This window comes from Maylandia zebra, linkage group LG15 (assembly GCF_041146795.1).
Source record: "Maylandia zebra isolate NMK-2024a linkage group LG15, Mzebra_GT3a, whole genome shotgun sequence".
Lineage (NCBI taxonomy): Eukaryota > Metazoa > Chordata > Actinopteri > Cichliformes > Cichlidae > Maylandia > Maylandia zebra.
In genome coordinates, this window is record NC_135181.1 from 8966581 (window position 1) to 8990383 (window position 23803).

General features: G+C 38.7%; 1 protein-coding gene across 5 annotated transcripts in view; it reads right to left on the reverse strand.

Annotated features, from left to right (window-relative positions):
* The window catches only part of si:dkey-71h2.2 (low density lipoprotein receptor adapter protein 1), a 104648-nt gene that overhangs the window by 49302 nt on the left and 31543 nt on the right, over positions 1-23803 (reverse strand). Inside the window, exons 4-10 of one of the 5 annotated variants that reach the window (XM_012916616.3) lie at positions 20818-20932; positions 20385-20457; positions 20145-20231; positions 17907-18034; positions 16713-16747; positions 12993-13021; positions 7291-11890 (exon numbers count right to left, since the gene is read on the reverse strand). In XM_012916616.3, the coding sequence (XP_012772070.1) occupies positions 11844-11890; positions 12993-13021; positions 16713-16747; positions 17907-18034; positions 20145-20231; positions 20385-20457; positions 20818-20932 (514 nt within the window). In that variant the 3' untranslated portion in view covers positions 7291-11843. The other 4 variants (XM_076873818.1, XM_004541901.3, XM_004541902.3 and 1 more) reach the window with 4 other exon arrangements.

The following is a 23803-nucleotide window of genomic DNA, read 5'->3' on the forward strand; positions in this document are numbered from 1 at the left end:
GGCAAGCCCCCTCACAAAAACGTGTTTTAATCCAAGTAATACTCTCCAAGAGCTACAAATTAGCCTGTTAATGATGTGGTGGCCAAAATCTAAACTAGGTTTCTTCACTTCCAGGTATAAAATGTGCACAATGCTTAAAAATTGACAGATTAATTTCTATCTTGTCACAGCAGTTTTTCTGATACAACATAAAAGCTCTTTGTGGCTGGTTTCTTACCAAAACGCTACATAAATAAATTTTACTTACTTAATTTTACTTACTAACTTTTGGAATATGCTGGAGAAGTAAAACAAATACAAAAAACATTAAAAAAAGAATCAATAAATAAAAATCTCATCAGTAAAAACTTACTATTTTACAGGTTCTAAACCTTTGCCAAACCTTTGTCACTTAACTTTCTGTTTGAGTTTGTGGTTACACACTGTTTTGTTTTTTGTTGTTTTTTTCCCCCCAATAGGTTTAAGGACCAGAGGAAAGATCACGATACAGCTGGGACAGTGATATCATGTACTGTTATGGGTACTCACAGGGACTTGGTGGAGATAAAGTCATGTCTTGTTAAAGCTCTCCAAATCAGCATGAGAAATGGCTGTGCTTAAGCTCTTCTTTGAAGTAATAAGACAAACACTCTATAAAAATCTCTAGACTAATGTCATACAAACCGTATATTACATTCATATAGCAAACAAAGCATTACCATTCAGGGATGTTTTTATTCACTGATCAAAGTGAAAAAAAAAACCAGAGCCAACACTGACTGAAAAACTGAAGTTATTTTAATGGCCACTGGAATTTAGCTTCAAAGCAAAATTGTCTGTTACTCAACACATGTAAACATGTTTAAAGATACAAAAATCGAACTTTTTTGACTCATTTAAAATGTACTAAGCTATGCATTGTTAGCACTGTGACCACTTTTACTGACACGTCGATGCTAACACATGCAACTGTTTCTGCGAGGCTAGCTTCTGCTAGACTTAAATTTTTCTTGGACTCTGGTGGTGTTGGTAGATTTCAGAGTAAGTTTATTAGCAAATATTTGATAAACAACATGGTATTTTTCACTTATAACTTTTTCAGCAAGCACCTGTGCCATGCGTCCAAGTAGTCTATGCAACTTTCTTACCAAGCTAGCCAGAATTAGCTGATATCAAAATATGGTCACTTCATAGGACTAAAGCTGAGGCTTCAAAATTCAGGCTTCTAAACCAATGAATGAATGATTGCCCTGTTCAATCTATGGTACAAACATCTGAATGCACATAAATACCTATATTTGCTGCTAATAATAAACAATCTACTTGCTTAAAATGGTCAATATTTACACGTTAAAATAGCTCAGAACAGTTGGTTAGTGCACCAGCAGCTGCTGCATTCATTTATAATGAGCCTTTAGTTATGAGACTGTCTGCTGCGGTGCTTTAGAGAACAATGAGCCATTTGATCTAGCCTTTAAACTAGAATGTTCCTAATCAAAAATGTAATTACACTAAAGTATCTAAGAATACAGCGCATCTTAAAATAGAAAGAGATTACAGTGTCCTGGGGATTAATAGGTAATATTGTATTCCCTCTTAACTCACTGTCCGTGCAGCACAGCAGACAATTTTTATTAGTTGTCCAGGTGATTTATGGGCTGTTAGGGCCAAGTGGTTAGATTTTAGATGTGATTCAGAGATCCAGGGATATGGTGAAGCTATAAATAAATAAAATCTATAAAAAAAAAAGGGTTTGCATTGGAGTCTACCTTCATTATTGTATTGCTTGGCCCCATCTTTCCAATATTAGCTTTCTCCTGTCTGTCAGTATTGGAGCCAAAATAGATAGGCAATGACGATATATAGAAAGACATTTATTGCAAGCTCACTGCAAGTTATTACAGTTTATATTGTGTGTTCTAAAATTCCAGTTTTATAAATATATTCATATTGGCCCCACATGCATATACGTGAATATGAAAAGACTGATGGTTCACAGGCACTGAAGAGCCAGCACATCCATATATATATAACTACATCAGTAAATGTGCTAAAAATGAAATGCAGGTTATGGCCCTCCCTATGATAACAATCTCAACTGCAGTGAAGTGTCAGCCTATCTGACCTCCACAAGCTGGTCTCTCCGGAGTCTCAGTATCAAATGGTACAACTATTACATACACAATATTAAGCCATTAGAGCAGGGCAGAGCACCTTATCAGTCACTAATTAGCCATCACAAAATTGTGTTAAATAGGCTATTAGCAATCAATTACACACTTATGAATACTAAATGAGCTGTTCATTGCCATATCCCGGGACACAAAGGACAAATATGACATTGGTAATCAACATATCCCTCGAAAGTTAAACAGTAATTTCAAATTTAGAATGACTGTTTAACTACGTCAAGTGTAATATTTTGTCCCGCGGAGCTAAATGAAAATAAGCCTTTTTCTTTCCCCATCATACGTGACCTTAATTTAATGTCTATGTCCAGAGGTGATTTGGATTACCACTCGTGAAGCAAAACAATGACAAAGCTATTTATTGCTGCTATAAAAAAATAACTGGTGATGGTACTGAATATTCTTACTCTTGCGATTTCTTTTCATGCACTAGGGTTTAATTGACTGCTGCAGACTTTGCTGACATGACATGCAGGTGAGCTCTGCTTCGTCACGCAGTGAGCTGAGAGCAGTTTAAGTGGAAAGATTTATGCACTCCAGTATAATCAACAAAACAAGGCCTGTGCTGCATCAACCCCAGTTTACACATATGTAATGGAAGCAGAAGCAGCACACTAACAATGCTGTTGTTGTCAGTGTGACAATACAATGAAATAACACAGTGTGCCTTTTTAGTCTCTAGTGAGTTCTCTGAAAACATCAAAGTGGAGATTTTCTGTCACTTTTCTTTGTTACTTGTGACAAGCTGATCTTCTTTCTGAGGGTGGGCCGGGTACTCCACACTCTTTGTTCACAGAGTCAGTGATTTCTGTCACACAACAGGTCTGTCATACAGCATTTTCATCATAGTGAAGTTTTCTCTGAAATGTTTAACTCTTCTGATCTAAAGTAGAAGACAGGCCTTCTTTGATCTCATGAATCTGATTAGTCAGTTCTCTATACACTGATCAAACATAACATTCTGACCACTGACAGGGGAAGTGAATAACACTGATTCGCTCTTCATCATTGCACTTGTTAGTGGGTGGGATATATTAGGGATCAATTGAACATTTTGTCCCCAAAGCTGATTTGTTAGAAGCAGGAAAAATGGGCAGGTATAAGGATTAATGTTTGATGATCAGATGACTGGATGGGATTTTCCCATCTTCCTGATCTGCAGTAGTCAGGATCTATTAAAAGTGGTCCAAGGAAGTAACAGTGGTGAACCTACGATGAGGTCATGGGTGGCCAAGGCTCACTGATGTACTGTACTTGAGGAACGAAGGTAGGCTCGCCTGCTGCTTCCAGATCCAGCAGGCGAGCTACTGAAGCTGAAATTCACAATTGACAATTCCCGACCCATGTCCATAACTGAAAACGCCAATAATGAGCACATGAGCAACAGAACTGGACCACGGACCAATGGAAGGAAGTGGTGTGGTCGGATGAATCATGTCTTCTCTTGCATTACATGCATGGCCAGATGCATGTAGGTCACTTACCTGCGAAACACCTGGCACCACACATTACTTTGACACATACCATCTACTGGAGGATTGCTGCAGACCATGTAAACCCTTTCGTGGAAATGCTATTTCCTGATAGCGGTGGCCTCTTTCAGCAGGATAATGAGCCCTGACACAAAGCAAAATGGTTCAGGAATGGTTTTAGGAGCAAAACGGTGAGTTTGAGGTGTTGATTTGACCTCCAAATTCCCCCGATTACAATACAATTGAACATCTGTGGGATGTGCTGGACAGACAAGTACAATCCATGGGAGGCCCACCTTGCAACTTTTAGAACTTAAAGAATCTGTTGCTAACATCTTGGTACCACAGCACAGCTTCAGGGGTTTAGCAGAGTCCATGCCTAGATGAGTCAGGGCTGAGTCAGAGCTTCTGCCATGAATCTCTAATATTTTAATCCCGAAACGTGATTGATTATTATCTTAAACACATATTTTTTTTAAACCACTTTGTGTCAGAGCTGATTCTCATTCCCACTTCTGCACACAGTCTGATAATGAGATTGGAGGCACCCTACTGCGATGCATCCTTGGAAATGAAAATATTTGCCAACCATAATTAATTGGTCTAAACAAACACTCAGATAGCTGACAGAAACACAAGCCCACAGAGCTGATCAGATTGGGATTTTTAAACGTGTGATAAAAGCCCTTGACACTTCAGTGAACTGTTCAGATGAGCTTGTACAGAAATATTCATTCTTTAAAGGCTTTCTCAGAAGTGTGATCATTCTTCATTCAATTAAAAGAAATAAATTGTTAAAAATCTGCAGTAATGTGCAAAAGCCTTGAGCCACCTCCTCATTTCTATATATTTTGATAGGAAAATATTTATTGAAATACGCAAACACAAAGGGAAATAATCCATAAAGTGTTTGAACAATTCTAATAAACTTGAAAGTCAATATTTGGCATGACTACCCTTATTCATCAACACAGCCTGAGCTCTTTTAGACAAACTTTCTTGTAATTTCTTTAAGTAGTCTTCAGGAATAGTTCTCCAGACTTCTCAAGGACATTCCATTCTCCATCAATTCATCCATTTTCCAACAAATTTCCCACGTGTTGGACTAATAAAGTTTATCTTATCTTATCCAGACAATCCCACATTGCTTCAATAACATTGAGGTCCACTGATTTTCAGTGCAGTTCTTGTGCAATATGGCATACTTCTGCATTTTCTTCTTGTTTCCCTTCCTTTATGAATTTCTCCTTGACAGCCACTGTTCCAATGAAAGCATTTATGCTGAGACAAAAGAGCAGAAGGATCAACTGAAGGGTCAGATGCATCTCTCGGGTCCTGTGTCAAATCTTTGCTGTATTTTCCCCACCGATTTTTTAAGGACATAACTCTTTGTTATTCACCTTTCTGGTGCAAATAAATGAGGAGTGTATATTATTGTTTACACTTACATTTATAAAATCTACTATACTAATCTATACTTTTATTAACATTTCACAGCATTTGTGCTGCAGTTCACCTGATTTTGTTTATAATGTTGTATATTGCGTTATCATCACTGACAATCAAACATAGGTGGCACCGTATTTGTGTTATGTTGGGTATGGTGCAATATTTTAAATGACTTTCATGTCAATTTTGGAACATATAATCTATAAATCCAACACAACTTAAGGTGAAAGAGCTGCAGAGGTCTGTGAACACAGTATCAAAACCAGCAACATCAATAGAAGGTGAGGTTTTACAGTTACAGTGGGGCAAAAAAGTATTTAGTCAGCCACCGATTGTGCAAGTTCCCCCACCTAAAATGATGACAGAGGTCAGTAATTTGCACCAGAGGTACACTTCAACTGTGAGAGACAGAATGTGAAAAAAAAAAAATCCATGAATCCACATGGTAGGATTTGTAAAGAATTTATTCGTAAATCAGGGTGGAAAATAAGTATTTGGTCAATAACAAAAATACAACTCAATACTTTGTAACATAACCTTTGTTGGCAATAACAGAGGTCAAACGTTTACTATAGGTCTTTACCAGGTTTGCACACACAGTAGCTGGTATTTTGGCCCATTCCTCCATGCAGATCTTCTCGAGAGCAGTGATGTTTTGGGGCTGTCGCCGAGCAACACGGACTTTCAACTCCCGCCACAGATTTTCTATGGGGTTGAGGTCTGGAGACTGGCTAGGCCACCCCAGGACCTTCAAATGCTTCTTACGGAGCCACTCCTTTGTTGCCCAGGCGGTGTGTTTTGGATCATTGTCATGTTGGAAGACCCAGCCTCGTTTCATCTTCAAAGTTCTCACTGATGGAAGGAGGTTTTGGCTCAAAATCTCACGATACATGGCCCCATTCATTCTGTCCTTAACACGGATCAGTCGTCCTGTCCCCTTGGCAGAAAAACAGCCCCATAGCATGATGTTTCCACCCCCATGCTTCACAGTAGGTATGGTGTTCTTGGGATGCAACTCGGTATTCTTCTTCCTCCAAACACGACGAGTTGAGTTTATACCAAAAAGTTCTACTTTGGTTTCATCTGACCACATGACATTCTCCCAATCCTCTGCTGTATCATCCATGTGCTCTCTGGCAAACTTCAGACGGGCCTGGACATGCACTGGCTTCAGCAGCGGAACACGTCTGGCACTGCGGGATTTGATTCCCTGCCGTTGTAGTGTGTTACTGATGGTGACCTTTGTTACTTTGGTCCCAGCTCTCTGCAGGTCATTCACCAGGTCCCCCCGTGTGGTTCTGGGATCTTTGCTCACCGTTCTCATGATCATTTTGACCCCACGGGATGAGATCTTGCGTGGAGCCCCAGATCGAGGGAGATTATCAGTGGTCTTGTATGTCTTCCATTTTCTGATGATTGCTCCCACAGCTGATTTTTTCACACCAAGCTGCTTGCCTATTGTAGATTCACTCTTCCCAGTCTGGTGCAGGTCTACAATACTTTTCCTGGTGTCCTTCGAAAGCTCTTTGGTCTTGGCCATGGCGGAGTTTGGAGTCTGACTGTTTGAGGCTGTGGACAGGTGTCTTTTATACAGATGATGAGTTCAAACAGGTGCCATTCATACAGGTAACGAGTGGGGGACAGAAAAGCTTCTTACAGAAGACGTTACAGGTCTGTGAGAGCCAGAGATTTTCCATGTTTGAGGTGACCAAATACTTATTTTCCACCCTGATTTACGAATAAATTCTTTACAAATCCTACCATGTGAATTCATGGATTTTTTTTTCACATTCTGTCTCTCACAGTTGAAGTGTACCTCTGGTGCAAATTACTGACCTCTGTCATCATTTTAAGTGGGGGAACTTGCACAATCGGTGGCTGACTAAATACTTTTTTGCCCCACTGTATACGCTAGACTGAAGAGTTTCCAGCCAGAGGAAGATTAGAAGTTAGATAAATATACATGTACTTTCCTTAAAGTCCTTCTTTGAATATTATCAGGGGTCACAAATCATTCTATCCATGCATGCAGTATTTAAAACAATTTTCACCTGAGTTTGTACTTTAAATGGCCGTGTAAATGACACTACACAGGCATTTTTATTGATAGCCAAGAAGAATCACCAGACACTACAAATGGTGTGCATTTTTTTAAACCTTTAATCAGGCAACAGCGGTCGACAGAATTTAGAGACATATTGATCAGACAGCCAAAGTGCACGTCCTTGGTTGTGATTGACCAGTAAACTGGGAAATGTTTGAGAAAAGTACAGATTGAATAAAATACTGTGGACAGTTTAGCAGAAAGAGCTAAATCAATAAAGACAAAGCAAACTGAAATGTTTGATTTTGAGCTGTTTGTCTGCAAACCGAACAGCTATTTTAAAGCTTCTTTTCTGAAGATTTTTTAAAACTTCAAGTTCAGAATCATTTTGATATTCTGGTAGTGTCCAAACAGGATCGTAGAAATTAAACAGCACGACAGAAGGCTTCTAGTTTAATAAAACACAGGCTTCTGTGGACTGGTTTCTTAATCCTGTAATTAAAATGACATTTCAGCAAAATGCAGAGTTTGTACAAAGTCCTTTATTATGCATAAATATGTAACAAACCATAACAGCCTCAAAATTCTGTACACAATTTTACACAGATTAGGACACCTGCTTGTGAATCATACACAAACTGCTATTAACATAATATCACAACACTGCTGGAAACCCACTATTTGCATAGATAGAAAATAAGCACCTTGGTAAAGTAAATTCATACTGTAAACGTCAGTGTTTATTTGGGGTTAAGAAGTACAGTAGGTTTTCTGAGAGTACTTGGCTTCCCCAGTCGAAACTCTTTCTCATTTTTTAAAAACCTAACAGCCTAAAATGCTTTCTGGGCTCAGAACCTCACAGGGTGATTTGTATTCAGTGCACATAAGACTCAGTTTGGCATGCTGTACCTCCAAGTGCTAGTTTCTCTCTCTTCACTCCCAAAGACAAAAGTCTCAGCTGTGCCAAAGAACCGCATCCAGTCAAGATTTGCTGGGAATCTGCCACATTGATGGCTTGCTGTTTCCAGTATACTAGCTACATGAAACAATACTCAGAGGAGCCTGATGGAATTATCTGCGTCATAATGTTATTAATCCAGGACTTTCTTCTTCTTACATTAGATTACTTTTTATGTTTTATTAATTTACAAATAATAATTTAGCTTTAAGCCTATACAGTACCACAATTTCACCTGGACGTTTTTTGGGACTTTAACACCATGACCATAGAGAAACTGTACAACAAAACCTGCCCATGCACTTTCTCTCATGTCTTTGGCCACTCGTGGATTAATTGTGCTGTGCAGGCAGTAACAGAGCTTTGAACGGCTGTTATTTCCTACGTGCCAAAAGTCACTAGCTTATCACTTTAACAACATTACAGTGCAAATAAAACTTAAAGTGTTTCGAGAATGAGTGTACATGATGTGCTCTGTCCTTATTACAACGCCCAGGACAACATTTCGTATTTAAACTGAGCTCACTACTACATTAATGATTACTACAATGTCATTTAGAAATATTAAGAGTGGTACATTAAAGATCATGGCACATTATCATGGTTAATGTGCCATTTTTTTTTTAAAACTATGCAACCTGTTTTTGCTATAACTGCTGCAGCATAAAGTAAAATAAAGGTTTAAAACCATAAAAAAAATGTTCCCAATATCTTTAATAGTATGTTTTAGTAGTACGTCTGTTTCTAAATTACCTGAGGTGTAAATGTAATACATTATCATAATTTAATATTATTATTATTATCCGGCTCCACAGGTTGAAACTATTGGGGGTTTTTTTTTAAACGGCAGATTTCACAGATTTCGCAGCTCTTGGACAGCAGCCAATCTTAAAATATCTAACGGCACTGAATCAGCAGACACATCCACACAGGAATCCATCAGTCAATCAATGACGGGTCTGAAAAAGGTGAGTACAGATCATTTGTGCATTACAGCATCGCACTGGCAGCGCACTCTGCTGACCTCCAAATTCACAGTCAATACTAAAGTGAACACATCGCTTCCTAGACCATCCTTGACATGACACAGGGCATTTCTGTTATCCATACTAAATAGTTTCGCTTTAAAATTTGTAATAGAGTTGGTATTTCAGACAGTCAGGAATGAAACAGTGTAATTAAGCCTCATGTCGTAACCTGATAAGCCATCCAATTATTCTGCAGCGGGTGTCATGACAACAATACGGAGCTCCCTGCTACCTCCCACCTACCACCGCCACAATTATTTTCAGTCGTGATGCCGTGAATACAGAGAAGACCACTTCAACCAGACTGTGGCACAATATAACATGCTCTTGACAACAAACAGCATTTGAGTGGTGGATATAAATAAACCGCACAGTCTAATAAAAAAACAAGAAAACAATTGGAATGTATCATTTCCATTAATGAAAAGAGATGTTTAAGAGAAAAGGAAAAGCATCCTTTAAAGAGGACAGTGTGAACTATGTAACTGAATATAACAAGTAAAAAAAAAGAGCGACTCCTGCAGTAGTAAAACCCAGTCATTTAAATCTGTACAATCGTCTAACCTAACGCAAAAGCACACAAGCATCTACACATCCACGTCCCAATTAGTGATAAAAAAAGCCCACCTGTGAAAAGCCCTGATTCTAATCATCCTACTTCATTTATAATGATACAATATGTATACATACAGTAAATAGGTACAACTTTGACACTGAAAAAATACAGCATATGGAAATAGGTTTCTTTAGTCTGATTTTGGGCTTGAAACACAGTTTCCATAACCTAACAGCATTAACAGTAACATTGTCTTTATGTACAGTGACAGCTGAATGAATGAGGAGATGCTAAACTCGCCGTATTCCAGTCGGACCGTGATGATCGTTACAGAAATCTCAGCCTGTTACTTTCGAGAGTAAATTCGCATTCATATTTAGCATTTAAGACAGAAAGAAAAACAACTATGTAAACTTTTATGTATGCAGTGCAAACCATAGGCAGATCACTCATTCACCCATAAAAGGCTGCATATGATTAAAATTTGCTTATCTTTTTTTTCTTATTTTGCACAACTACAGATCTTCGGCATAAAGCCTGGGGTGCAAATTGGTAGTGTGGTGAACTTTCAGACTTTAGCTGCTGCATTGTAGAAAACGGAAGGCAGGATTTTGGAATTAGTAGTCACAACACCATCTCACCCTCTGTTAGTTCAATTTTGATCACTGTTAGCATACATTTTTCTATTTATTACAGTTGTAAATTGCCAGAGTAACCGTTTTAACATAAAAACAGCTGGTTGTTGTGTGCATCCCTAATGGTCTTGAAGCTTTAGTTACTTAGTGAATACATAATTTTAAACCTGATAATGACACTAAATGCAAAAGGGATACCAAAATACTTTACCTATAAGGAAAAATAAAACATAGATAAAAGGTTCTTTCTTGACCTTGAAAATAACAATCTGGTAACTTTCCCAACATCCAAAGTTCAAGGACTCCTGAAGCTTTCTGCCTTATGTTTCCCAGCAGAAAGATGCACTCGGATTTAACAATTTCTGGGTCCTGTAACAAAAGACAGATGAATAAATTGGTAGTTAAATTCCCTCTTCTCATACATTATCTCTATTATAAATATGATGGATTCCAAACCCCCCCACCCACTGCAAACAATGACCCGATATATAACAAACTGAACCATTCCCATGACAACCTGGCACATCTATCTGCTGGGAAAGGTCACAATAAGTGAATGAAGTGAATACCCCTCAAGCAGTGAGAATTTGGGACCAAAAAACTACGATCATATACAGTTAGCTGGAGATTAAATTTAAGTACTCCACTTTACTTTGTAAATGTTACAAGTATTCTTCTTAAAGAAACATTTCCTTATTGACTGTGTTGCCAGGGAAAAAAAAACCTGACACACACTTTTATATATCTCTGTGTCTAATGGGGCCTTCATCCCCCAAAAGAAATGCTTTGTTCGATACAACAAACTGGATGATTCGTGTAAAACCCATTCAGCATCATGACAGAGTGTTCACTCCAGTGTCTGATGATGACTCCTAACACTGGACTTCCTCCAGCAAGTGCTGTGACTGGCAGCTGTTACTGCACCAAAACAAACAGCAAGATTAGAGAGTGCTCACATTTTCAGAAAGCGATAGCAGGCATATATACAGTGCACGCATCTTTGGACTGTGACGTTTGTGCAGTCTTTACTGTAATTTACAAGTGGAATCCACATGTGGAAATGTTTCACAAATTATTACTAAAAGGAGGAGACTCCAAACTTCATCCTGTGTGATTTGCATTGTGTACAAATTTGTGGTCCTTGCTCTCTTCGCTGTGGTGTATTGCACACTGTGTGCACCAAATTTTAAGATGGCAGGAGATGGCTGTTTACACTGAGAGAAGTGGGTTTTGACAGGCAGGCATTCATAGAAATAACATTTCATGATATCAGGGTATTCACTCTGGCTTCTCTGCAGCAGTGACTGAATATCAAATACAGGCTTTCTCATTCAGTTTGTGCACCGGGGAGGGTGATATGTTTTTTTCTTTCTGATTGAGTAAAGCATGCTGTTTTTGTCAGCCTGGGTACTGGAGCGTATGCTTTTTGTCTAATTTCTGTGGTGCTGTACGTCGGGCAGCTATTGCCGGTATGTTATTTAAACTCATTGTTGCAGACAGGCAACAGATTCTCAGTGGAGACCTCCGGGAGACTCAAAGCTGCATTGTCAGAGATGGGTTCGGAGCGGGACTCGGCCAGTCTGACAGAGACAGAGAAAAGCAGAGCATTGCTAGAACATTTTTTTCAGAAGACAAAGGGGTTTACAGTCTATACAAAGGTTTAAAAAACTGACAGAAGAAGGAAGCATATAATGTAGCAAGGTCACAGACACAAACACACAACGCCAGAGGATGTTGATTTGACTCAAAATGACAAAGAACAAATGGGAAAAGGGAGTGCTAGTGGATAAAGTGCAGCGTGTGAGGTCGTGAGTGGCAGACAACAAGAAAATTCAGTGTTTTTGATGTTGTTCGGAAAAACACTGGCAACACTGAAAACAAAAGCCAACTCCAAAATTGAACAGAAGCGCTACCCTCATTTATTTGGTATATTATATTTTAACAATAAACATTTTTCAGCACGCCAATGGCTTTGATGTGCAACTTAATGATTAAAATTATATCATTCACTCAGTCACTTTTTTTGCACTGGTGATGGACAGGATGACAGACGAGGTCAGGCAGGAGTCTCCGTGGGCTATGACGTTTGCAGATGACACTGTGATCTGCAGTGAGAGTAAGAAGCAGAGTAAGAAGAGTCTGGAGAGGTGGGGGTGTGCACTGGAGAGAAGAGGAATGAAAGCCAGTAAAAGCAAGATGGAATACGTGTGTGAATGAGAGGAGACAGGTGACCGAAGGATAGCAGCAAGAGTGAAAGGGACGGTTTACAAAGTGAAACCTGTTGAGGTATGGTTTGGTAATGGTGGCACCAACAAAAAGACAGGAGGTTGAGATGAAGATGTTAAGATTTACATTGGGCTGGACCACTAACCAAGGAAATGTAATATTAAAATTAATATTGAAAAACAGATTTTAAGTAATAGTTTAATCCTAATTGAAATCAAAATAATCTTTTCAGGTAAAAACAAACAAACAAACAAACAAAAACTTTAATGTGGCTCTGAGCGTAATATCATCTTCTTATTAGTGGAGTCACATACGTCCAGAGGCCAGTGCTTTCCCCTTGCAGAGAGCAGATTGGACTGGGATAATAATAGTTAGGATTTTTCACATTAGGCCTGAAATAAGGAGGCAGAGCAAGCATGTACTGTCCTAAAACAATACATTTATCACATCACTTACCAGTGTCTGTCTCCTCTGTTTCCATGTTGCTGCGTGCCAGATACAAGACAGAAGAAATCAAGACAAAGTGAATCAGTGCTAAAGGTTAGGATAAGTGAAGAAAAGGTGATAGGAACTGTTCTGGTAAAGGGCATCAGGAGTGTACATGCACACATTGTGAAGTGAGCTGCCCCACTTTCACCATGCGGTTAGCAAAGTGACACACAAAGAAGCCTAAACTAAACTAAAAAGAACACTTCAGATTTCAATGGGGAGAAGTACTTCAGTGCTAAATTGGCTGTTACACAGGGTCGCCGTTCATTTATGAAATTTTAAATACCATAAATGAATCATTTTAATTAAACCAGTTTGAACTGAAGCTGAAGTCAATAGTTGTGAGAACTTTTGGCTCTGCTAAAAATAGATTTTTTTAATGAGGTCTAAATCCTGACCTGTGCAGCTAAGTGTTAATTAAAATTATTCTACTGAAGTTGGTTTAACGGTATCAGCTGCAGCTCAACTCGCAAAACTACAAAGTGCTACCAGTGACCCCTAGAGGTCATGCTGCTGCTTACACCAAAGTGGATTAAAGAGATTTAAACTGAATCGCCAAACCGCAGACCAATAACGTGACCCCGATGCTATATTTAAACAAGCGCACTCGTAGATATACCAGGAAGCTGAAGAGGCACTGGTGATGGAAACTTACTGCAGTGTGTGCAAGAGATTCAGACAACCACCCAACCCCAAACCAAACAGACAATTCCTATACAAACACCTAATGTTATGAGCTATACAAAGTTAGAGCAAGAGTAAAGCAAGAGTAAAATACTTCACCAAAAACATTTTTAATGGGTACTAGCAAAATTCTTTGCCCCTTAAAGACGACCCTGACTGCTTCCCCAGTACCCTTAAGGACGAGTTTTGACACCTCATAATATATAAAGACATGGTTTAAGACCACTAGAATAGTTTCTGGGTTTTTTAAAGGGTAGCTGTAAAGGCAGAGACTACCTTCACTAACATTTGAGGCAAACCCAGTCATTCTGTTGTATAAGCAGGCCTGAAATATAACAGAAACCACTCAGTTCACAAAAGAGCTTTTTCTATTTAACAGTAAATCTTTGGCAGTTAAACATACTTACATTTTTAGGAACCAAAGGGCTAGAGAGTAGATAAACAGCAGAGACATTTTAAAACAGAGTTCTCCTTGAACATATGAAGAGCCACAAATAAAACCCTCCTCTGTTGTATCTAAAGGCATTCCCGAAGTCACATACAACATTAAATAGGTGTGACAGCCATGAAAACTCAATGTCACCCAGATTCTTCAGAGTTTCAGGCCGCGTCTCATTCACCAGTGCTGTACCACAACTGCAGCGCTTGACATCCTTGCTGACCCCTGCAGAGCACGTTCACTCTAAACACTTCAAACTCCTTTAGTGCGACTCCCAGGACGTCATATTTAGTAGACGTTTATCTAGAGTTTCACCTACCCACTATTTGACAACTGTCCCCATCCCTGCTGAGAAGTGCCTGAGTGATGACCTGCTTTCCTTTTCTGCTCTCCACGCATGTAAAAGCAACTTCCACAGAAACACACATGCAGAAAATCCCTTCGTCGAATTTACTCATTTGCCTTCCCCAAAACTTCCGTTAGCCACAGGCAGCACAGCTTAACGAGTGCAATGTCTTTAATGTGTGCAGCACCATCTTTCTGTAGCTCTTCTCTGTCTTTGTAGACAGATTTTACAGAGCTGTAGGATGTATACACAGTCTCAGAGACTGAAAGCTGGCTACACAACGAAATTAAGAGTCATGCAGACAATCATACATTTTGTGAGCTGCGAGTTTTCAGAGTGATCAAGTGCATTAAGTAGTAACAGGTGAAATATACTATGTTTATATATTTAATTTAAAAGATACCCAATTTAAAAATTGTGTATCTGCATGCAAGGATTTGTAACAATCAGGCAGAATTGGGGGTATTCCTTCACATCAGTTGTCACATTGACGTGTGACTTTTTCATATCCCTCATGTCTCACATTTCACCCGAGACTCACATTCCTGTCTCTGCAGGTATCCTACACCTATAAAAAGTCAATTTTACAAGCTGTCACACATCGTGGTATAAGCGCTGTATCGTAATCCTAGTTCAGTGACAAGGTGTTGATGCATTGTGGAGCTCCCGCACTGGTTTGAGCTGGTGTGCTCCTGAAACCTCTGTCTGGGAAAGTGGTGATCTTGTAGCAATCAAAGGAGGTTGCTTGTTCCACATGATCTCTATGAGTCAATTATGCTTGATGTTTAGAACAAGCTTACAGCTTTAAGGGTGCATGTTGTACAGTGATGCCCTATAAAACAAATAATGTATATTTATGGAAACCTATGAATAAAAATTCAGTCAAATTCACCTTTTCAAAAAAGGTTGGCCATTGCGTATAGAGCTAAATAATAATACAGATTTTCAAAACAAAACGCCACGTCATTAAAAATAAACACACAAATAAATAAGGAAATAAATTCCTCCTTTTAATGTGAAAACAACACATTTCACAGAAGCTGGGTGAGGGGTGATGAAAGACTGGAAAGTTTTTTTAATGCATTGGTGTGTACAGCAGTAACAGCATATAAATGTTTTTGGAGCAACACATGCTGTGGTGTATACATTTTTCAGGAAAAGCCTGGAATATTTCATCAAAAATGCTGATAACACCATTCTGCATGTACTTCAAAAGAGCGGCTCAACAGGAAGAGAACCAGGGTGTGCAGCCTGGAGTCCAGAGCTATCACCCCTTTAAAACATTTCATAAATTATGAAATGAAAAATAAGGCAAAAGAGTATCTGAACGGCCTCGGAGAAGCTGAGATTCTACAAGAAGCAAGAAAGGGAACATATTTTCTTTTCAAGACAACAGAATCTGGTCTCCTCAAGTTCACAGAGTTAAAAGAACAGTTAAATGATAATTACTATATTATTACTATACAGTAGTAGCACTATTTTCTTTTTTCTTTTTCTTTTTTTTTTTTAAATTGAAACACGTTTATCTTGTAAATAAGACACTAAGTCTCAGTGGGATTACCTGTAAAAATAAGGTTGAATAAAATAAAAGACAAATTTGCAGAATTCTGACACTAAATTTGGTGGAAAGGTGCCTCTCACACAACGGTCATATTAGTGGAGGATTCACAACAAAGTGAAACAGCGCAGCATAACTCCAGAGTGTGTAACTTGTAACTTGCAGAAGGTCTTTTGCATGAGTCAGATCATTTCTAAAGCTTTGAATTTTTCACACAACTCTTTGGAGATCAGATAATCCCACTCAACTATTCACAGTAAGAAATTTTGATTATGCCCACCCAAACCTTTGCATGCCACTGTGAAAATATCTTAAGACAGCTGCTTTGAATATCAAGTTATTTCACCAGTTTCAATGCCATCTTTTAGACCAAGGTACCTTGGAAAATCACGTTTATCACATTCGCCTGCTTATTTCAGTTTCTATGTGACTTTCAATATCTGTTTTCAAAAGAAAAGATATTTCATCCAAAGACTCAAAGGCCCTCAGTGTAACTCAGGAGCTATTCAACTGTAATCAAAAGGCAATATTCATTGTCACAATGTGTTGAATACATTTGTTTCTTATGGTAGTATTTAAATATTAGTGTGCATAAAACAAGAAAATCAGATTTTATTCTCATTAGCGCTCTGCAGAATTACAGTCACGAACAAAGCTCACCTTGAGAATGCATCCTCAAGTCCATCTTCCACATCCTGTTGAGACACAACAATAGGACTCAGTCCACGTTCAAAGTGCTTCAAGTTATAATCCTGCTCCTTCTGTACTTTCAAGCATTTGTGCATCTGCACTGAGCCAGGTGCTTGCCTGTTTGCTTATTCACATAAATGAACCGCTACTGAGGAATCAATCTGTGAAAATAGATTCTCTTAATCCAGTCACAGATGCAACTCAATTAACAGTCACAGTAATAGATATTTAGTACAATATGAGAAAGTACCCTGGAAAAATACCCCACTTAATAAGCACGGACAGATGATAAACTGCACAACTGCAGCAATAAAATGAACTTGAACCAGCTTGAACCAGGTCTCGTTCAGCCACAGGATCATTTCTCACTGAGAGGAAAGGCACATTAGGGAAAAATGTGCATCATCGGGATTTCCGTGTATGAGATCAGTGTATATGGGAGACATTCGTATGGGTATGGTGTCACCTAGTGTTGAAAATCTGCAACTGAACACCAGATTATATACAGATGTGCAATAAATGTATAAAATTAGCTCCCATTATTTTATACTTTGCACATATTTATTACGTTTTATAGAGGATAAATGGCAGGATATAACCAATAATCATGCTATACTATTCCTTCCCACTTTTACATTTTAATCTTTTTTTCCACTGAAATTTAAAGTTTCAATTTTTTCCATTTAAATTTGGCTCATGTAAAGAAGAGGTCCATGGATATATGACCATATTCATCATTCTAGTCCACTTATTCGGTTTAAAAGTTTAAAGCACATTTAATAGAAAGACAACATCAAACTAAGTTGAAATGATACATTTTACATGAAATAAACATGGTTTAAAAAACTAAAAACAAATATTATGTATGAACATTTAACAGTGGGATTATTTGATTGTGAAAGGAAGGCTATTGCAAAGCCTTGGAGCAGCAACCACAAAAGCGCAATGTCACTAACCACTAACCCCAGTATTTAAAAGCAGCTGGTTTGAGGATTTAACAGACATAGTGATATATTAGGAGTGGAGAACTTCTGAAATGTGCAGTACCCAAATGCTGAAGCAGGCATGGATTTATAGGCAAAAGGAGCAGACATTAATTCTGTATTTGACAGGTAGCAAGAGCACGCAAGCTAGCAATGATGTAACGCTTTAAAGCTGACCTACCCAAGAGTCATGTTTGATTGGTCGCCTTCGAGTAGGGTTACTACGAGGTGAGGGCGAGCTGAGCGAAGCAGAGAATAAGGGCCTCCGGAGCTTTTCCTCCATCCCACTGGGCTTATGTGTCTCTGGATCTATGAGAGATGGCAGGTGCTTATGAGAGGCTGCCAAACAATAAAGCAAAAGAGCAGGAAGAAGGAAACATAGAGGGCAGAGTAGAGACAGGCAGATGAGAGGTAAAGGACAGACACATCCGGACGCAAAGGAAAGGAAGAGCTGTCAGATTTCAAAGAGGTGAAACAACATTTCCAGCCCGTGGCACTCAAAAACTTCTTCATGACAGGCACAATTTAAATCATCTCTGTAAAACTTTAATGCATCTGTCCGTGTAGTTATTCCAAAGGTCCTTGAGGCTTTCACACCAGACTTTCTCTATGTCCTCAGGCCACTACCACTGGGAGCAGAGCAAATTTTAATTGAAAGAATCTGGGAAAACCAGGCCGCGACTAACAATGGATGATTAAGTCTCATTTTGTAAGTCTGCTGACCCTCTGAGGTCAGGAAAACATTTTGACCTATAAAGAATAATCTATAAATGTCACAGTCATTAGAAGGCGCTTAAAATTCACTGTTTCCCTGAAGGGTGATTTGCCCTGAGCGTGTATGACAAGTGACAGATGACTGATACATTTGTGAGAGAGCAGTGTCAATCAAAAACTTAAAAGCCAAAATTGTGATAGACTTAGTATAACTGAAAAGGTCATTTAAGATCATCATAGGACTGACTTGCAGTGACTTCCACTTAGTCACGATGAGTTGAAACGGATAGGTTTGTGCAGATGAAACAAATCAGCATCTTATTATTGCTTCACTTCAATAACACAGCATATTATTTTCCCAGCATTAATCAGATCCCCGTGTGCAGACTGATTTCAAACGCGGATCTTGAGAATTGATTACAGAAGCAACAAACCTGAAAAAAGGGTTTAAGAGAAAAGACACTCTTTGGCATTCTTGCTGAGAGATAGATGAGAAGATTGACGCCACTTTCTCGTCTCGACAGTAAATATTGTGCGACTCAAAAAGACAGCTGCAAGTTAGCAGAGCGTAAAAAGTGGAAACTGCAGGAAACTGTCAGCCGTGACGCATGATGAATTCTAATTTTCTGACATGAAGGCCCCAAACAGCTTGAGCAGCGTAGATCAAAACTTTCAGCTGTTTTAATGTGTCGTCTGCACCCAAACACAGAGTGGTTTAAAAAAGAAAACGTAATGCTGCACATCCCTAAAAACGCTTTTATCTTCTGAAACATGTTACCTGCCTCAAATTCATTAAAAATCACATTTTTTCAACATTTAAAAAGTTGTATTTGTACCATTTTCAATAAAATTAGAGCAATAATAAAGATTTTCAAGTCATGACCTTATTTTGGAAAGCAGATTGTGTAATCAGCCTCTGTCATATCTTAAAGACTTCATAGTACCTCATTATCCTAGCACAGAACTTCTCTCTCAGACTGTAGTAAGTGTTTCAAAAGTTTTCAACAGTAGAAAGAAAAAGTCGAATCCTGATAAATTTTGGAGTTAGGGCTGGATCAGATTACCCTGAAGCATCTCATTGTTATACTGCAACAGGCTTGCAGGCTATCCCATGATCCACTGAGTGTTTCTTCTTCACTCACCTCTTTTAACTCTCTGTGTGTTTATACATCACTACTATTTAATCATTAGCAACTATTAAACCCGGGTTCTATCTGCTCTCTTCTCCCCTCACCCCCAACTACTCATGGCAGATGGCTGCCCCTCTCTTAGCCTGATTCTATCAGAGGTTTCTTCCTGTTAAAATGGGGTTTTTCCTTCCCACTGTCACCAAGTGCCTGCTCGTCGGGGGTTGTCTGGTTGTCGGGGTTTCTTTTTAATACTGTAGGGTCTTTATGTTGTAATATAATTAATATAACACACCTTGGCACAATATTGATTATGAATTCAACAGAATTTTTATAATCCCCCCCGGTTTTATGGTGATGTGTCAGACTTGTTAAAAAGCAAAGAAAATGAATTTAATTTGGATTTGTTGCTATTTCTAATATTGAGAACTAGATAATTTGTTAAATCACATTAAAACAACTTCACAGTTAACACAGTATTTAACATTCTGCTGTCTTTTACCTTTCACTAATATAGTTATTTCTTGTTCGATATGCGGGGACACAATATGGATGAGGACACAATAAAATGAAGTTACCTGCTGGGACACACTGAGCGTCCGCTGCCTCTGTCTGCCCATTGCTTGCTGCGCACGTACAGCAGGTCCTGGCCTTCTTGCTTTTGTCTGTGAACCAAGAAGCTGTTTCAAACTCTTAGAAAATAACAGACTCCAACTATACTTGAAACTTTCATTTATGCACAGACAATTTAATGTCCACAAAATGCTGAGTATAAACGTAAGTTCCAGAGTCATTTCCTCTTTGTTCAGGGAACTTACCTTCCTGAGCAATCTCCCAAAGATCTAAGGCCACTTTAAAGGCCTGGGCTACTGTTAATGTTACAGCCTGAGCCTGGAAAGAGAATAACACAGAGAAACTAGATGAAATTAAATTATTTTTAATAATGGGTATTTGATTTTGTGATAAAGAAGATATTTTAACTTTTTCTTTGGATAAGAGTGTATCTATTGTGATAGATTTGTCAGAAAGCAGTATTTTTTTTAATACTAACCACAGAAGTAAATCTCAAGTATCACTAAGGAAACAGCCACAAGATGGAGCCACACGCCACCCATTGTTATGTTGCACTTAGAGTTCACAATTATTGGTCCTGAAACAAACTGAGCATCCTCCTAAAGTCTGACAACATATATCCAACACATCAGTCTAAATCCAGGTATATACAAGAAACCCACGGCACTGCAGACTTACAATTTTCTTCTTTTGGCAGAGAAAGGCATGGCACTCTAGAGTCTCGTTGAACTGACTCTGTGAAACATATGCAAAGACCTTATCCTGAGTTTTATCTGCTGTGCAGTATGAGATTCTGTTTTAAAGGAAAGAGAGAAATATGAGAGAGAACAGAATTTTATTGCAGTGTAGCAGTTCCATCAATTCACATGATATACAGTCAGTTACAACGGCTCTACATATTTCAGCCAAGCACATAAATAAAGCAATATCTAGTCCTTACCAGGTTTTAAAAATAGGTGAATAAAACTAAGATCATTAACAACACATGACATAAAACACCATGTTATTTTTATTTGACAAAAATGGAGCAAAATGCAGAAGGAACGCAGGAAAAACGAAGGTGATTTAGTAGTTTAGTAGAACCACATTTGATAACGATAACTTAAAGCAATAATTTTCTGTCTCTCACATTGCTGTGGAAGAATTTTGACCATCCTTTACAATGTTTTCTCAGTTCATTAGGTTTTGTTTATACACAGCAAACCTAAGGACTTGCCAAAGCATTCCAATGAGGTTGCGGTCTGGACTTTAATTGGGCTACTGCAATGACTTGATTTGGGTTTTTTTTTTTTTTTTTAAGCCATTTCTGTTATAAATTTGTCCCTTTGCTTTGAATCATCATCCTGTTGTATGGCCATATGTAAGCCACGTTTTAGCCATTAGACAGATTGCCTCACATTTGACTTATTATTGACACATTTGACATTGGTATGCAGAGGACTTCATGATCAGTAATAACTAAAAGGTGCCCAAAGACCAAATCATCACCCCTCCACCACTGTGTTTGACAGTTGGTGTAACATGTTTGTGCTGATATGCTCTGTTTGGTTTTCACCAAACATAGTGCTGTGCAAACATCTCGTCTATCCAGAAGTCTTCTGTTTTTTTCCAATGCAGCTTTCTTGAATGTTTTCCACTTGGGAATATTCCTTCTCGCTGCAGAATGATGGCCTGTTTTTATAATTGGCCTTAAAACACTTCCCAGATTGATGATCACCAACCGTTCATTCATTGCTGCAGTCTTCCCTCCTTGGCATTGTATTAACACATAGCTGAATGTTCTAAACCATAGAACTACCAAAATTTCTGATTTCATGGGAGATGCTAACATTTACTGATAACCAGTTAACAGTGGATTAGCAGCACGCAGCTGCTACTTACAGTCTTAACTCCTATGGAAGCGGTAAGGGTGTAATATCTCATGTGTTTCTGTTCATCTAAGGTTGTATTTAGTTAATTTTCAGACCCAGTGCGGACCATATAATGTTTTTTAATTATGTTCCGATATGTAAAACCTTAAGAGTTTGAATTTTGCCATGAGTGTACATCCATTTATAATGAATGATACACGAAAAAGTACAAATAGGAAGGCTTTAGTGTCACACATGCGACACAAAGTACACAACATTACCTACTAGTCCGCACTGTGAATGAAACCTCGTAGATCAAGGTAAGCTGCACTGCCTACATGTCAATTAAGGCTGTAACTTTGCGGTTTACTTTTTGCATATGCATGAGCACACCAGTCACAGCACCAGAGCAATGGATATGAATAATATGCTGATTGAGTCCCACAGCTGGGCAAAGACAAATGAGCAGCAGTGACATCCATAAGTGAGTTGTGCTTGAAGCTGTAGGAACTTCAGAGTTTGGATGGAGAGAAAGTGTTTCATGCCGAACTCGAGTGTTGATAAAATGTTACCTTTAAAGACTGAGCTTGTCGATTAACCCTGAATTTTCAGCAAAGGAGCATTATTTACACTTTTGTGATGAAAATGATAGAATTATTCAAAGGTAAAGGACTTTTTAAAAAAATATTATATTCAGATCAACTGTTTGCTGTTCCTCATTTTTTATCTGAGAGCATCAACCACTGCAGGAAGGCATTTGAAACTGCAGTAAATCTGCTGAAGATTTTCTGAAATAACCTCCCTGACAGTTACATAATATATTGCGAATTCTTTTCAACCGCAGAAAAATGTCCCCATCATGTGGGTATTTTTTTTTTTTTTCCTCTGAAACATTTAAATTTCTACCATCAGTGGAAAATAGAAAGTCTAAGATTACAAATTGATCTCCACTGTGATTGTATTGCATTTGAAACCTCATTCCCAGCAGTCACACTGAATCCACTATCTGGTTTTCAAGAAATCCAATTGTCTGCAAATCCAGCCACAGCCTCGGCCCTGTGATTTTCAATAGTTATCTAAAACCCAATCCAGACAAAGTCCACCAAGCCATTTTGTTCTCCCACAGCAGCTTGTTTGGGGCTCACTGAGGCAACAAAAGCAGTGAATTTCCTTTGTCAGATTTTACACAGGCTATTAGAAGCTGTATTGATCTTCAGTCACTCTGTGTATATGCGATGGTTACCTGAATCGGCAGCATGCGTCATTTGTTTGTTGCCTTAAATAGATATGCAAATTAGCCACGGTAAACGTTGCACTTGACCTTTTTCACTATAATTAAAAACAGCACAACAAGGACAATTAGGGGCTCCTTCCATAGAGCCGATAGCAGAACTCTTCGACACGAGCTATGTTGCTATTTTTTATATTCATGCTGTCATCATCATCACTGGAGAAAAGAGAAAGCTCTGGGTTGATGGCTGTATAATCTGCCATCATTAGAGCAAATTGTAAACTACGTGCAAAGGGGATTTGTGGATGGCTGACACTCATTTGCTACCCCAATTCAGAGGTGGGGGTTGGGTGGGTAGTGGTGCTAAAAATGAAGTTATGTATTAGATCAAACAACAACCATGAAATCAACAGCGCTCACTACTCCATCTCAGATTGTTTGCTGGCTTGCACCACTGATGCATGACCCACATAGCAATGCCCAGGATACCCAGCTTTGCGTATTACCCCCTCTCCCGAAGCGCGAACTTATATTTGGGGCCGTAATTGCATAAAAATGAGCAGGGAAAAGTTGAAAGGGTTGA